The sequence below is a fragment of the Vanderwaltozyma polyspora genome, genomic scaffold (assembly GCF_000150035.1).
Source record: "Vanderwaltozyma polyspora DSM 70294 KpolScaffold1016 genomic scaffold, whole genome shotgun sequence".
NCBI classification, from domain to species: Eukaryota; Fungi; Ascomycota; class Saccharomycetes; order Saccharomycetales; family Saccharomycetaceae; genus Vanderwaltozyma; species Vanderwaltozyma polyspora.
The window spans coordinates 1-16,131 of NW_001834638.1; the positions used below are offsets into that span (position 1 = coordinate 1).

Consider the following 16,131-nt stretch of genomic DNA (forward strand, 5'->3'; position numbering starts at 1 on the left):
GCATGTACATATGTTTCTGTGGAGTTCAGTCCCACTCGTCAACTCCATTTTTTTTTAATCAGACTTTACCTTTTACTGTACTGCATTTTTACATCCCCCCGTAAAGCCACTCTGACCCTCACCATCCCCCATAATACAAAAATGCTATATCATTTGGTGTGATTCTGTATAGAGAGATAGATAAAAGCTATTAACTGGAAACTTTAGCTATTAGTGGGGGTTTCATTATTTGTAGTTTATTGTATTGTATGGTATTACATTTTTTTTCATTTTTGTTTCACATATTTTTTTTTTTTTATTTTTTTTTTTTTTGGAAATTTAATACCTAAATTAGTGCAAAATAGGGATAAAAGTTAGATCCAATTTTATCACAACGGCTGAGCTAAACTCGTATTAATAAGGAAGATAAATTAAAATAAAGTAAAGTAAACTGAATTCAAGTAAAGTATAATAAAAGGCAAAATTGCTAAAATCCTGAAACAAGTTTATATCAACAAAAATACTACAGAATTGTATTTTATGATACTACGATACAATTTAAATTGCAAGTTAAGTAACATTTTTCATTTAAACTTACTTTTTATATGCCTTCAGGGAATAAACAATTAGGTAATGGTAACCGTACCGATGCATCAAAGGATAAAGATGCTTTATATCAATTGAGAAAAGTATTTAAAAATACTCTGATCATAAATCCAAATAAACAAAGTCATAGCCACCAACACCATGAACGTTCCCAAAATCAAAAAGTTTCAAATAATAATAACAATTCTAAACAGAGAAATAATATCAATCCTAATATAACCACATCGAATAAATCAAAGGACAATAAGGTGGAAAATGATAACAATAACATAGAATTACCTTATAAATATGATCAATTGATAGAAAATGCAGTTTTTAAAACTTCAGATAGAATCATAGATGATATTTTAATAGACTTATCGTTTATTAATTCAAGTGCAGATGAAATTAAAGAACTGGGCTTAAATAAAGGTATTCTAAGATTACCAACAACAGATTATTCAAAGTTTAGGTCTAGTTTCTCCGAGTATAAAATTATTAACCTCTCAAACAAGAATAATCTAATTAACTATCGATTTGAATATGAATCAAAAACAAATCATCAAGATAATAAAATTTTGGAATTTTTTTCAATACTACATAAACCCAAAGACGCTAGTAACTTAGATTATGAAAGCATGGCAAAATTTTGGTCACAGAATGAATTTTACCACCTAAAAGTTTCAATTAAAACAAGAAACCAATTAGAGCTAAGCAAAAAGCATACTCCAATTCAGCATTTTTACGTCATTGATGAATTTAATGAAGAAGACAAATTAGATTTTATAAATTTTAATCCCGATAATCCAAATTTGTTAGACTATGCCATTTTCATCTCTAGTAACACCAATAAAGTTGTATTAGTTGAAATTTTCAAATCTGAATTTAATTTAAATGATAAATTGATCATTTTGGATGACCTTCAAGTATTAAACAATTATGAAAAATATAAGAATTCAAACCATAAACTAAAACTACCCACTCAGACAGATGTTTTGCTGGTATTAATGTATTGTTTTAATAAGCAACAAAATTTTGATAATATTCATAGTAGTGAGGATGAAATAAAACTGAAAGATAGTAAAGCAATAAAGATTAGTTTAAATCCTTCTTGGTTAACAGAAAGATTTTCCTTGAAATTTCAAGAGGATGAATCATTGATATTCATGAATTTGAGAAATAACTTGAATTTAATAAAAAAAGAGAAAAGAAGATTCGATGTTTTTACAAGATGTCTTTTAGAATTATTTGTTCTAATTAAGTCAGCTCCGCAAAAGCTAGTTAAATGTAATAGTAAGGATACCAATATCATTAAAGTAGTCGATACCATCTCAATCAATAGCTCTCTTTCATTCTGGTCACAAATATTGGGGGAATATAAATCGATATTGTCACAAAACAATTTTAATCAATATTCCAAGCATGCAGAATTCATAAATTTATCGATACTGCCAACGTATACCGAATCTGAAATAGTGAAAAACTATGAAATATTAACAATTTTAAATCCAGATAAAATTGGAGTATATTTTGATTCATTAAAATTTGTTTCACAATGTTTGACGCAATATGAAAATCTAGCGGATTATGTTAATAAAAATGAAATAATTGGCAATGAAGAGTTCAACCAATCTCTGAAGATATTCAAAATGGATAAATTAGAATTCACGAATTGTTCAGATTCTGTTTTATGGGAGAAATATCTGACGTATTATGAGGACAAGAATTTTGATTATAATCATGCAATCCTGAGAAATAGTATTAAATCATTGTCAATAGTTAAAAATTCCCCAATTTTAAAATTCTTATGCAAATACGAACCATATAAAAACCCAGACAATGCCTTTGTTACATTAAATATCCATGAAAGTGTGGATTCGGATACTATAATAGTTTCATATACAACAAAGATAAATGACATGAAGGACAAGAAACAACATTTGGATAAGGCATTACTGACAATTGCCATTGATAGAAAGGATTTATCATTATTTCATACATTATATGAAAATTGTAAGGATTTTGTAAATCTTTATCATTCGATGAACATTGAATATAAAACAGCATTACAAGCTATCGATTCAAGCGAATTGAATAGTGACAATGAATTAATCTTATCTTTTAAAAAGAGATGGTATAGAATAGATGTAAACAATGATACATTCGGAGATGATACTGTTAATTTATTAACATTGAGGAAAGTCATGATGGTAATATCTTCAAACAGAAACTCATTATTGTTGAACAATTATATCGAATATGGTATTGTGAATCCTAAATTTTTACCATCAAAGAGCTGGCCTGTTGGATTAAATAATATTGGGAATACGTGCTACTTGAATTCCTTATTACAGTATTATTTTGCAATATCACCGTTAAGAGAATATTTAATAAATTTTAATGACATCGAACTTGATGGGAGAGAAATGAAGAACTTAGAGAAACGGAGGGTAGGAGGAAGAAATCTATCTATTGCTGAATTTCACAGATCGATCCAGTTTGTTTATCAATTACGCGATTTATATGGCGAAATGGTACATTCTTCATCAAGGAAAGTTAGTCCTAGATTGCAATTAGCCTATTTGGCATTTGCACCTTCAGATACTCCAATCGAATTTAGAGATGGAATTCAAAATGCAATTGGCAAAAATGATTATTACAGTGACAAAACCAATGGCGGATCAGAATCAAGTAGCATTAAGGGTTTAAATTCAAATCTAAATTCCGATTCCGATGCTGATTCAAGTTTAGATTCCGATTCTGAAAGTTCATTGCTTACATTTGATAATTTACCTATTATAAAAACTTCTACAACTAATCTACCAACTTTAATCCCTAAGATTAGCTCCTCGCAGTTGGAAACAACACTAGAAATGGGATCACAACAAGATGTGACAGAGTGTATTGAAAATGTCCTTTTTCAAATTGAGGCTGCATCAAATCCTATATCTATCGATGAAGACAATGAACAAGTAGATCTGGTCAAACAGTTGTTTTTTGGTAAAACTGAACAGAAAATTAAGCCCTTTAATGAAGTTTCTAAAGTTCATCCTAAGAGAGAAAGATTTTTATCACTTCTAGTGAGTGTCTCTGATAAGCCAAGAGATATATATGACGCATTAGATACTTATTTCAAGGATGAAGTATTTGATATGGAAGAATATGGTAAAGTGAAAAAAAGTTTAACAATTTCGTCATTTCCTACAATCTTACAAGTACAAATCCAACGTGTGTATTATGATATAGAAAAAGGAGTGCCCTTCAAGGATTTGGAACCTTTACGTTTTTCTGAAAGCTTATATTTAGATCGTTATGCTAACGATATCGATGAAAAATTAGCGGAGAAAAAGATTGAAGTAGCTTCTTTGAAAAAGCGTCTAAAAGGATTGATAACTATTAAAAAAGAATTAGAGAAAAAAAATGACAATGTTGAGATTAGAACGATTTCAAAAGAGATAAATGATGTTGAGACGAAAATTGATACTGCATTCTCTGAATTTCACAAACACGGATATTCTTTATTTGCAGTATTTATTCATAGAGGACAAGCAACATTTGGCCATTACTGGATATATATAAAAGATTTTAAAAATCATGGGACATGGAGAAAATATAACGATCATGAAGTCACAGAAATACTTCCAATTGAAGTATTTAATTTTTCCGAAGGTAATAGTTCTACTCCGTATTTTCTTGTGTACATCAAAAATGGTAGTGAATTTGATGTCGAACCTTTGAAAAGAGAAGATATGAATAAAGCACAACAAATGAAGTAGACAAATATCATATTTGCTGCACCAAATAGATACTTTAATTATATGTTAATTCATTAAACTTTTTTTGCCTCAGTTCTTTTTATTTTTTTTTTTATTTTATTTTTTCTACCTTTTTTTTCTAGTCATGAATATAGTTAATTTGTATAGTTAATTTGACATGCTCTGGGTGTCTAAACCCATAGCATGCTATCCATTATATGCCTAGAAAATGGTATTAATCTTCAACTAAACAATTTCTTACAAAAAAAACAGTTGGTCATCGAAACAATAATGGTGTTATTTAATCGACTGTTCGATATTAAATTGCTGACATCAGATCTGTTTCAAAAGAAGAACTAAAATTCAAATTTCGTTTTTAGTGATGTTGGTTTTTGGCAAGATTTGACGGACTGGAAAATATATTCGAAATCCGGATGAGAAAAAACAACTAGTTACTTAATATAATCATAATTTACTATTTTACAAGATCGAACTAGTGGTGCTGAAATTTTGAATAAACTTAAGATTGGGTGTACTTGGAAGAGATTGATCTAATATATTGATCTTTTTGGTTTTGAATTAGCCGTTACCGTGAAGACATATTTATTAGTAGAGCTGGCATCGAAATGTCATCATTGCAACGTCGTAGATTAAATCGTATCAATTCTGATACAGCCGAATCTTCTAATGATGATGAAGAAAGATCTAAATCTACAAAGATTGCTTATGATCCAGAAGAAGCTAAACTAAAGGATGATGTTACTGTACCAACGTTAACTTTGATGGAGGAAGTTGTCCTGCTTGGGTTAGGTGATAAAGATGGATATTTATCATTTTGGAATGACAACATTTCATATACATTACGTGGTTGTATTATAATTGAGTTGGCTTTAAGAAATAAAATACGTATTTTAGACGATCCAGCCAGGAAAAGATTCGATCTTTCTGAAAGATTAGTCGAAGTCGTAGATGGAAGTAAAACTGGTGAAGTTTTACTAGATGAAGCTTTACAATTAATGAAAAATGACGAACCTCTATCTATTGCTAATTGGATAGATTTATTGAGTGGTGAAACTTGGAATTTCTTCAAGATTAATTATCAATTAAAACAAGTTAGAGAAAGAATTTCAAAAGGTTTAGTTGATAAAGGTGTATTAAGAACCGAAATGAAAAATTTCTTCTTATTTGATATGGCTACACATCCAGTAACTGATACAAGTTGTAAAGAAGCAATCAAGAGAAGAATTTTATCTGCATTAGTTTCAAGAACTATGGAGTTGAATTACAATGAATATTTCCCTGAAACAACCCAATACAAAGTTATAAGGACCATTGCATTAATCTGTAGTTCTTATGCTGCAAATGTTTTAGAAAATGTTTTAAGTTCATTAGAATATGAAAAGAGAGACAATGCTATTGCAAGATCGGAATCTATCCTGTCAGAATTTGCTCAATACCCATTTAAATTGGATAAAGCTTCTGATATCAAAGTCTCGATTAATCTATCAAAGTTGGTAGAAGACGAGATTGCACAAAATCCAGGCTCTGCATTACAACTGGAGGCTGTTGCTGGTGTTTTCGATGTTTTCTCAAAAATGGATATGATACTATAGATGATTATGATTAAATATCAAAATAAATTAACACCATATCACTGTAAGTAAAATTATATATATATATATATATATAAGGATATAAATTAACAAAATATTTAAAATAGAGAAGAACCAGATTAATCAACATTATTTCAAGACGTAGTTCTCTCTCTAGGGCATCACCCCCCCCAGAGAATGGATAAGTAGTTGGTTAACCCCTATATAGAATTGTTAAGTAAACGGATAAGAGAATATAAATCATCAATACGGTTTAAGAAGAATTGAGGTCAATCTAAATCAAAAATAAATTACTTGAAATAATAAATAAGGGCTAAAATACATTAAATAATAAACAAATAATGCTTTATAGAGCTACTAAATAAAACAATTTATCAATCAGTATTCTATTTTGGTTGACGAACAGCACAACCAAATTTATAAATGATTATACTATCTAAGTCCCAAATGCCACCAGTTGCAAAAACATCACCTTTAACCACTTCTAAAGCCTGTTCTTTGGTGTCAGCTACAATTTGCAAGTGAGAACCAGCAAATGATCCATCATCGTTATAAATAGCACCAGCACATTTTAATTTACCTTGTTCAACTAAAGGTGGGATGCCTGCTAAATGTTGTGGTCTTAATTCTGATCTATCAGACCCTTTTTTATCATTTATAATGACACACCATTCAACCATCTTCAATATTAGTTGCAAATTATGATTCAATCTTTTATGCGTTGATCGACCTTTGATAATAAGATGGCCATGTTGATTAGAAATCGGCAATGGGTCTTATATAGTTCGAAATATCAGTCATTATGATTTCGGCCTTAAACATACAGACGAACAATCGTATTAGTAATGATGTACTTTTTGACATGATATTTTGAAGATACTTAACAATGCAATTAGTTAACTCAATTATCAATTCTGTTCATATACAAAGGTGTCTGTTACATATTACAATATGGATGAGCATATATATGATGTTGACAGAACTGTTAAATAAACGAATTACAGAATATAAATCATCAATATGGTTTAAGATGAATTGATGTCAAACGAAGTTAAAAATAAATTACTTGAAATAAATTATGGCAGAAATACATTAAATAATAAATAAATAATGCTTTACATAGCTACTAAATAAAAAAAGTTATCAATCAGTATTCTATTTTGGTTGACGAACAGCACAAGCAAATTTATAAATGACTATACTATCTAAGTCCCAAATGCCACCAGTTGCAAAAACATCACCTTTAACCACTTCTAAAGCCTGTTCTTTGGTGTCAGCTACAATTTGCAAGTGAGAACCTGCAACTGATCCATCATCATTATAAATAGCACCACCACATGTTAATATACCTTGTTCAACTAAAGGAGAGATGCCTGCGAAATGTTGTGACAATAATTCTGATCTATTAGATCCTTTTTTATCATTTATAATGATACACCATTCAGACATCTTTAATATTAGTTTCAAATTATAATTCAATCTTTTGTTTGTTGATAAATCTTTGATAATAAGATGGCAATATTGATTAGAAATTGGCAATGGGTCTTATATAGTTCGAAAAAGGCATGGCAAGAATGTAATTAAATTCCTGGAAATTGGACGAATTTGGTTAAAAATTAGGATTTCTTACGGCTTAGTAATAATGTTTTGGACGACAGCTGTTGTGACCTAAAATATGGGTAATATATTCCTAGGTTTACAGGATATTGTCATGACGCAATGATTGACAGTTGCTGTAATGACAAGGCGCAATCGAATATAACTAATTTAATAGATTGTTAATATGATTATTAATGTCAGGTTACAATCGACAATCATGATAAGTAAGTATGATTAGTAAAGATAACCAGTGATTATAATTAGTAATTATAAAAAAGCAACTACAAAAACAAACTATAACCAAGCAATTGATAACATACAATTGAATCAGCGGTAGTGAAGTGCAAAGGACTAATTAAGAATTGATTAATAATACTTAGATCCTGGAATTGGATCTAAACATATAAAAAGGACATGTTATTTTGGAATATCGAAATATTATCTGTCCAATTTATTATTATATATTTATTTAGTTCATTTATAAGACAGTACGGAGAAATAAAATAAATATTATTATAACTTCAAAATCATCTTGAATAAATCACTATAATGAATAACTCAGATATTAATTTAGCATCTGAACAACAACAAATATTCAAATTTAGATTTGGATTCAGATTTAAATATATGCTGTCTTGGTTAGTTTTAGGTTAATTATTTACTAGACTGTAGTATATTATTATATTAAGGGTGCTTCCGTGATCACCTGACAATCCCATGGATATCATGTGACCTAGTGGGAATTCTTGTAGAGACAATCCACTGTCTTGCCTAACTCTAAGTAACAGTCGTTATGATGTCGGGCTTAAACACACACACACGAACAATCGTATTTAATAGTGATGCACATTTTAACATGAAGCACTTTTTAACATCATGTTTTGATAATGCCTAACAATTCAATTTACTAGCTCAATTGCCTATTCTGTTAGTATACTAAGGTGTGTGTTTGCTTTACAATATGGATGAACATATAAATGATGTTCAAACACAGCTTAGCAATCTTAAGATAGGTGAAGACAACCCATCACGTAAAGTCAAACAAAATAAATCGCGACCAAAGAAGAATGTGATTAATATAATTCCTTTTCATCGATTTGTTCATTCTAATGCAAGGTCCTTCCCTCAAAAAACCAAAGATCTATTTTTAGAATCGAAAACAGTTGCCTTCTTTCAGAAGGATCAATTGTTCATCAATGTAGAAGATGCTGCTTTACCACTTTTGAAGAAAGATATAGCAAACATCTCAGGAAAGAGTGTTTTAAACTCAAAGAAATACAAGCTTCCTTATCTTGGTTCTGATCTGTATGCATCGACTGATAAGTATGGTCCTTTACCAGAAGATGTATTAGATAGCCCAAAACCATGTTTCGATTTTATAAGGCATTGGGAAAATGAACATAGAGGTGAGCATTATGGAGCACACGCTGATTACACCATTTTATCTCCAAGACATCATATCACTGAAATTGTAATGAGTTTGTTTGAAGATGAAAAAAATTGCAGTGTCTATTTACTCTGCACATATTTGAAAAATGGTATTATTTTGTTATCCAAGGATGATGCATCTTCTTCAAGTAATTCAAACACTACTGGTCTTAACTCTAGTAATCCTATGACAAGGAAGATATGTTATTCAGGTTTTGCATTTGAAGATTTAGTTTTAGAAGATATAGCTGAAAATGCAAGACCAATATTTTCAGTTGTAGAGAGTAAATTAACGGAAAGCATTAATTTGCTACTACGTAATGAGTTGGACGGTTACAATAATGTAACCAACATGTTCACTGAACTGAAATGTTTTGCACCATTAAAATGCATGTTTTCAGCATAGAAAGAAGTACTCAAAACATGGGTCCAAACTGGATTGATACCCGAGTCTGATATTGTCATAGGTATTAGAGATACTCAATCCGGGCTTCTTGAAGATTTAGTATGGTATAACAGAAAAGATTTATGCCGTACTTTCAATAATCCAAGTCTTCCACCAGCACCAAGTCATTTCAATTTCAATGCAAATATTGCAGTGGAATGGTTAAAATTCACAATGGAGAGTATAGTTAGTCTAGTTTCTTCAAGCATAGCTGATTCAAATCATCCATGCTCATTCAAATTGAAGATAGATAACCATAAAACAATATCCATTCAAAAATTATCGAGAATTCCACAGACGGTCCAACGACAGATTCCTAAGGAATTCGTTTGAAATCCAAAACTTGCCGTTGAAAATTAATTACCAATAATTTAATAGCATTATACCACATGTCTTAGAACTACTGAAGTTATATATAGATATCTAATGAACCATAAGTTACGTTCGCATCAATTTTTTAATCACATTGATTTATAGCTAAATATTTTTAATAATTACTTTCATTATATCCGAGAAAGCTCATCTCAAGAAATATCTGAAAAATGTTGAAATAAATGCAATACTAGACATGAACTTAATAGTACAAGAAGTGAAGAAAGTAAATCCAGGAGACCAGAGATGATACATCGCAATGTGGGTTCTTAGGTATCAGTATAGTTTAGATGATGGTTCAGTGGAAAAAATATCCTGCTGCATACGGAATGAAGAAACATATTATTTGGGGAGATCGAGCAAGAATCAATTGTCAGTCAGAAATGATAAAAGCATATCAAGACAACAGATATCAATACAATGGGATAGGGATAAGGATTGTATTATGGTGAAAAATCTTGGAAAAGTTACTATGGTAGAAGAAAGATATTTATCAGATGGTGAAACTCTAAGTTTTCAGTCAAAGAATGATTTAGTTACAATGAAGATTGGTACTACACCAATAGTGGTAAATCTAAGCTGGGAGGTTAAAAGATGCAATTATATGAAGACTGATATGGATATGGTACACTTGTTGCAATCTTATGGTTTCCAACCGACTACAATTGAAAATTCACATTCTTTGGATATGATAATTCAGAATGACGTTACCACTATTAGTGATAAATACTTGAAGTGTTATTCGATGATTCATGATACTATTTTGATCAATTCGAAAACTCTAAGAGATATCCTAACAAATAATATAATAATGACGAAAAAATTTGACAGCTATTGGGTCAAGCTTAATAGCCATGAATCAAATATTCAAAACCATACAATTAATGTTACGAAACTAGCGAAATCTTTAAAGGGTATGCATATGTTTTTACTTGATCCAGAGTCTTACAACTGTGAATATTTTGAAAAGTTTTTGGAGGAGATTGGTTGTATTCCAAGGAAATTTTTAAATATCAATGATTTGGAGACCTATCTCGAAACTCAATTCAAAGGTGGCGAGTTCCTCTTGTTATCTTCTGCTAAATTAGAAAATCAGTCTAGGTTGGAACGATTTATTTCAATTCCTTTAGAATCATTTTTAGATAAGTTATTATTTTTAGATCTTGATTTTGGTCAATCAATCAATAGATCCAAAGAAGAATCTAAAAATGTAATAGAACCTGTCTTAAAAGAAGTTGGAGTGGAACAGACAACTGAGGCGGTACCTATAAGTAAAAATGTTGAAATTTATGAACCTCAACCTAAAAAACGTCGTTTAAATCGTTCAAGAGTCAAGCCTCTAGATAGTTTGAATTTTTTTGCAGGAGGTGTCACTTCAATAGGAGCGTCTCAACTTCCTTTGCCAGTTGAAGAGGCTAACAACATAACTAGAAAAAAAGATAAAGAAGTTATTAAAAGTCAGGGAAAAGGGGAAATAAATATAGAAACTGAAATGGATGAGTCAGGAAACGGTGAATTACTATCTACTGCATCAGAATTCAAGAAACCAAAGAGCGATGTACAACACAAACTGGAAAAAAGAATGCAGGTTGCAATTGACAGATCACCAGAAAAGATTAAAAAACCTAAACTTGAAGAAAATATTTCTATTCAACAACTGCTTTCTAACAAAGTAAAGTCAACTTCAGACACAAGTAGTGTATTAATTGAAACTCAAATTGCAAAGGAAAGTAATACTAAGGCAATTGAATATGGGAAGGTTCGCCAGAAAACATTGACTGATTATAAACATACCTCTGATGAACGGATAGAAAGACCATCAGTTGACCTAGTACATGCCATTCAAGACATAAAAGAGAGAGAAACCCTGAGGGTAAAAACATCTATAGTGGAAATAAAGGAAAACGAGTTAACAGAGGAAGCAATTAACAAGTTCAGCGATTTAACTGTTGTGGATATCAATACAAGATTATTCAAGGATAAGAGTCTAGATATAAATAAACCAGCAAATTCCAATCAGAATAATATGGATTGGTCTGGCAAGAAAAACTTTAAAAAATTTGTAAAAATGGTCCCAAAATATAAGAGATCTCAAGGAAATGGGCAACATGCAGATTCCTGTTCTACATTTATAAGAAATTCAGCCATGCTAATTACAAGAAATTTTGTACCAATGAAACAGTATTCGAAATTAGATAATAATTCAAACTCAAATGAGATGACAGATTTCTCTAATATAGAGGTAAATAAAAAACCAGTTGAGAAAAATAGAGAAGCTTACTCTAGTGACGATAGCGTAGATGAACCATCTTTTACGTTCACTAGAAATTCATCATCAAAACAACTATTTGTAATGGATGAGAGTATAAACGAAGACTCATTAAATATGATCAATGACAAAGGTTTGCAAGAAATGTCCCAGAATTCCATTGCCAATAGTAACTTCGAAGTTCCTAATTATAAGGACAGAGGTAATAAATCATCAGATTCATCTTCTGGTAAAGAATACATGACCAAGTCATCTTACACATCCTTTAACTACAATAGGGAAAATTCAAACGGTCAAGTTGAAAAAAATAGTAGCGGCGTTCATAAAATTGGTATTGATCAAAACAGTGAAGTTATTAATAATAATGATGACGATGATGACGATGACGATGAAGATATGCCAAAATTCAGATTTAGGAAGAACAGATAGTAACTTTCTCACTCTGATTTAAGAAACAGTCAAATATAGCATACATGATATAGTTTTATTATTACAGGGTAAAAATAGTAAAGTACTTCAAAGACTTATATCATTCTAATTATTCTGCATTTTGTTACTAAAATACCAAATTAAAAAATTATATCTAATTTATTCTACATATTTACAATATTAATTGAAATTTTGCATTAATTAACTAAAGATGTATTTGAATAATGAGAAAAGTTAAAAGCAAGATTAACACTTTTTGTTTCTTCGTAATTAGCCATATATACAAGTACATCAAAATATTCTCCTAGTTATTTAGCAATCTTGAAATTTGAGACACTCTATGATTCTGTAACTGATTTTGCTAAACAACATAATCCCTTTGAATATGCCATAAAATTAATTCTGGTACTACAGCAATACCTAATTTCTTAACTAGATCCAAAACAACTATGTCAAAAATATAAGCTGCACTTGCACAATCCAATAAAATGTGCTTTTCATCAATAGCACTATTGCCATTGCACTACTTGACTAAATCATTTGATGGGTTCAACCCCTGATTTTTAGTTTAATTAACTTCTGTAATAAACCCAGTAGTGGAAGTCTGCTTCAAAGTTTCCAAACTTCCAATCGAAAGGCTAGATGCGTCAACTTATTTAGCTAATCCAGTTTCTGGTAAATTTTGAACAATTTATTGAGTTTTAATAAAATTCCATTCTATACCAAATTTCCTATTTGTGACTTTGGTAGATACAATGTATTGTTTTGAATAAAGGCTGCTATTTTTAGTACTAATAGCCAATGAACCAAAAACAGCTCGATATAACATAAGCCTGATATTTCAATGGTGTCGATAAAATCACTAATATGGTTTCTTTATTCAGTACTCTACAATCCAATAGTTACAACCTTTCACTTCGTCAAGTGCCAGAATCCAGTTTAACCTTACAGACATCTTTACTCCTGCAGTTAGTTGTATTATCGATGCCTCAATGCAGAACTCAAAGCGGTAAAACAGATCTGCAAGTATACTATTTAGAAAATAAAACGATGTTCAGTACAACTTTAGAAATTGAAACTACTTTTCTCAGTTTTAAAATAGGTTTAGAATTAATTAAATCGAACGACACTTTTATATTATATTTTGACTTGGGTATTTATGGTTTAATAAGTTTACCTGGTATAATATAGATCAACTTGAACCATAATGCATTTCAATGTATATTAATCTTAAAACAGGAAGTATTAAATTGAAGTGTCAGATATCGATTAACGAAGTTAGAATATTATTAGTTAGTATTTGAATGTTGAGATACCAGAGATTTATCATGACTACACTTACATCAATATTAGTTTGTGGTAATAAAGTAGAATTTTTAGTCTAATAACTGCGCTCTAGCATTAAATTTAATTCATGGCTAAACTGTTAGATGATTAATGATTCATAAAATCTATACAAGGAAATTGGCCTCCCCCCTGACTTTTCAGAGAAATGGTATTCCTAACAACAAAAAATATAGTAGCTTTCGAAAAGATAGTAACTATTCCTTATCAAGAAAATCTAATAAACCAGGTTTACAGCTAGTTCAATCTGAACGAACCATTTCGTCAAACTTCTTGGCCAACATCCCCTACTGCAGTGCCAGCATTGAAATAGTCACAAAAGCTTACTCATTTTTAAGGTGTCAGTACTTTTAATTCCTAAATTAAATCTTTGACCAAATAGTATTAGTACACTTCATATTACTATCAATAGGATCATTATTTATTAATAAAGCTAATTGTTAATGTTTATTTTGACTATGTTAATTCTGTCTCGACCCAATTATCAATTATTTTACTAAATCGAGCCCCCACTTTGACCATGTTGACCAATAATGCCTGCCATTTCTAATAATGCTCTGTCCTCTCCCATTGTCTTCAAATTTATCTCTTGGCGTCTTTTGGCTTCTGCTTCTTCCCATTTCCATTCTCGTAGTTGCTCTTCCAATTCTTTTTCACCACCGCACCCCCATACTTCGACATCTCTAATAAGAAATCTGATTTCGAAAGCTTTGTTCTCCTCATTATTTTTTTTAAGTAACTCACTTGGTCCTATTGTACCTCCATAACCGGTATGCCTGAATACACCAAATTCTAACGTATTATCTAGTGTTAATGATACATTTCCAGGGGCATATCTTACAGAATTTAATTTTGTCACTGGCTGATTATTTCCAATTCCTATACCTCCGCCAATTGTATTAAAATACACCGATCCTACCTTTAAAGAATTAAATTTATCTTGTCTTGGACTTAATTCAATTATTGATGTTCGTTTCTCTCCAAAATAATTTTTATTAGTGACTCTCCAAGGTTCATCTATATAGACTGCAAAGGTTACCTTTTTCTTGAGATTATGACAATCATCCATCTCCTGGTCCTCGTCTTTTAATTTGGGATATTCTTCAAGAAATCGTTTATATCTTGGATTTTTATTTTCTGAATATTCAATATCATCTACAATTCGTGTACCGCTTACAAGAAGAATTGTGGCTGCCTTCCAATTGAAGACTTTTGATTGTAAAGATCTCATAGAATACCCACTTTCTCTTCCAACATATAATTTTTGTAATTGAGACATTACTATCTCATTAGGTAGTACTGTACATAACTGAGCAACAAGTGGGTAAGTCATTAACTTAGTCTCTTTTAAAAATGTATCAAGACATGGAAATTCTAAAAGATCATCTTGTTTGTATAACATGTGTTCAACTATATTTTCTAGAGGGCTCATAACATTCTTAGATACTGCAACTATAGTGTGAGAAAAATCTGAATAGGAAATACCTATTCCTTTTCCTGTTGTTGTTATTTTTTTGTTCATAGATCTCACCATACTTGATGCCACAATCTCATAATCTTTCCATTTATCATATAGAGATTTTTCGTTTAATTTACAATTACTGGTAGGGCAGTGCACAGACAGCAACAATAACCAGGTTATAAAAGATAGCATATCTGTGTCTTTTACCGTACTGGAAGCTAAATCTATACCATCAAGGGTGTCAAGAACATGTTGTATTTTGAAAACCGATGCTTCCGTTTTAACTCCTACTTTTTCCTGAGAGGTTAATCCAATGAATATCAATTTTATTAATTTTGCATTACTCCAGCCCAAATATTTCTTGATCCTTTCCCTTGTTAATAGAATAATTCCTTTTAAGATACCGAACCCTGTCATTGATTCTGATCTATTAGAAAGGAAAGGGAATGCTGATATTTTTAAGAAGAAGTTCCATAACAGGATTTGTAGTTGGGAATTCGAATCTGCAATACGTAAAAGTGTATTAAATTCATCTTTTGTAAGGGGATCGCTCAGATCTTTGTCGCCAAGTCTACTTTTGAAGCATTCAATTTCCATTGGCAACAAAATAGACAGAGATCTATTATTAAAGAAGTCTAATATATCTTCTCTAGATTTAAGTTCTGGCATTTCATTTTTAGTTTCTTTTGACTCTTGAGACTCAACAGAAGGTGTTTGTCCCATCTTCTTCTCCCGGTAATAACAGTAAATCTACTTGTTTTGACGGGCTTTTGTTGTATTACCTATGAATTTGAAAAACACTAAACTTTTTATCACAAGACCTTCTTATTTGTACTGAAATCAGCAGTAAT

General features: G+C 30.6%; 6 protein-coding genes, 1 pseudogene and 1 further gene across 6 annotated transcripts, besides 2 other annotated features; 4 read left to right on the forward strand and 4 right to left on the reverse strand.

The window, feature by feature from the left end:
• Nucleotides 1-584: 584 nt before the first annotated feature.
• On the forward strand, nucleotides 585-4,340 carry Kpol_1016p1 (ubiquitin carboxyl-terminal hydrolase; the record flags this gene model as incomplete). Its single annotated transcript, XM_001643870.1, has 1 exon — nucleotides 585-4,340. The coding sequence occupies one exon, from the start codon at nucleotides 585-587 to the stop codon at nucleotides 4,338-4,340; it is 3,756 nt and encodes a 1,251-aa protein (XP_001643920.1).
• Nucleotides 4,341-4,945: 605 nt separating this feature from the next.
• Kpol_1016p2 (GOLPH3/VPS74 family protein) lies at nucleotides 4,946-5,932 on the forward strand (the record flags this gene model as incomplete). Its single annotated transcript, XM_001643871.1, has 1 exon — nucleotides 4,946-5,932. The coding sequence occupies one exon, from the start codon at nucleotides 4,946-4,948 to the stop codon at nucleotides 5,930-5,932; it is 987 nt and encodes a 328-aa protein (XP_001643921.1).
• Nucleotides 5,933-6,318: 386 nt separating this feature from the next.
• Nucleotides 6,319-6,612, reverse strand: Kpol_1016p3 (uncharacterized protein; the record flags this gene model as incomplete). Its single annotated transcript, XM_001643872.1, has 1 exon — nucleotides 6,319-6,612. The coding sequence occupies one exon, from the start codon at nucleotides 6,610-6,612 to the stop codon at nucleotides 6,319-6,321; it is 294 nt and encodes a 97-aa protein (XP_001643922.1).
• Nucleotides 6,613-7,087: 475 nt separating this feature from the next.
• Nucleotides 7,088-7,381, reverse strand: Kpol_1016p3a (uncharacterized protein; the record flags this gene model as incomplete). The annotated part of the gene is made up of 1 exon (XM_001643873.1): nucleotides 7,088-7,381. One exon carries the CDS (start codon nucleotides 7,379-7,381, stop codon nucleotides 7,088-7,090), a length of 294 nt encoding a protein of 97 aa, XP_001643923.1.
• A 1,111-nt stretch (nucleotides 7,382-8,492) lies between these two features.
• Nucleotides 8,493-9,362: a sequence feature (similar to hypothetical protein; correction of possible frameshift sequencing error~similar to Saccharomyces cerevisiae YDR370C).
• Nucleotides 8,493-9,737, forward strand: Kpol_1016p4 (the record flags this gene model as incomplete).
• Nucleotides 9,366-9,737: a sequence feature (similar to hypothetical protein; correction of possible frameshift sequencing error~similar to Saccharomyces cerevisiae YDR370C).
• Nucleotides 9,738-10,035: 298 nt separating this feature from the next.
• XRS2 (Xrs2p) lies at nucleotides 10,036-12,474 on the forward strand (the record flags this gene model as incomplete). The annotated part of the gene is made up of 1 exon (XM_001643874.1): nucleotides 10,036-12,474. One exon carries the CDS (start codon nucleotides 10,036-10,038, stop codon nucleotides 12,472-12,474), a length of 2,439 nt encoding a protein of 812 aa, XP_001643924.1.
• A 334-nt stretch (nucleotides 12,475-12,808) lies between these two features.
• Nucleotides 12,809-13,303, reverse strand: Kpol_1016p6pseudo (annotated as a pseudogene).
• Nucleotides 13,304-14,314: 1,011 nt separating this feature from the next.
• Nucleotides 14,315-16,003, reverse strand: RTC5 (Rtc5p; the record flags this gene model as incomplete). The annotated part of the gene is made up of 1 exon (XM_001643875.1): nucleotides 14,315-16,003. One exon carries the CDS (start codon nucleotides 16,001-16,003, stop codon nucleotides 14,315-14,317), a length of 1,689 nt encoding a protein of 562 aa, XP_001643925.1.
• Between the last annotated feature and the right edge of the window lie 128 nt (nucleotides 16,004-16,131).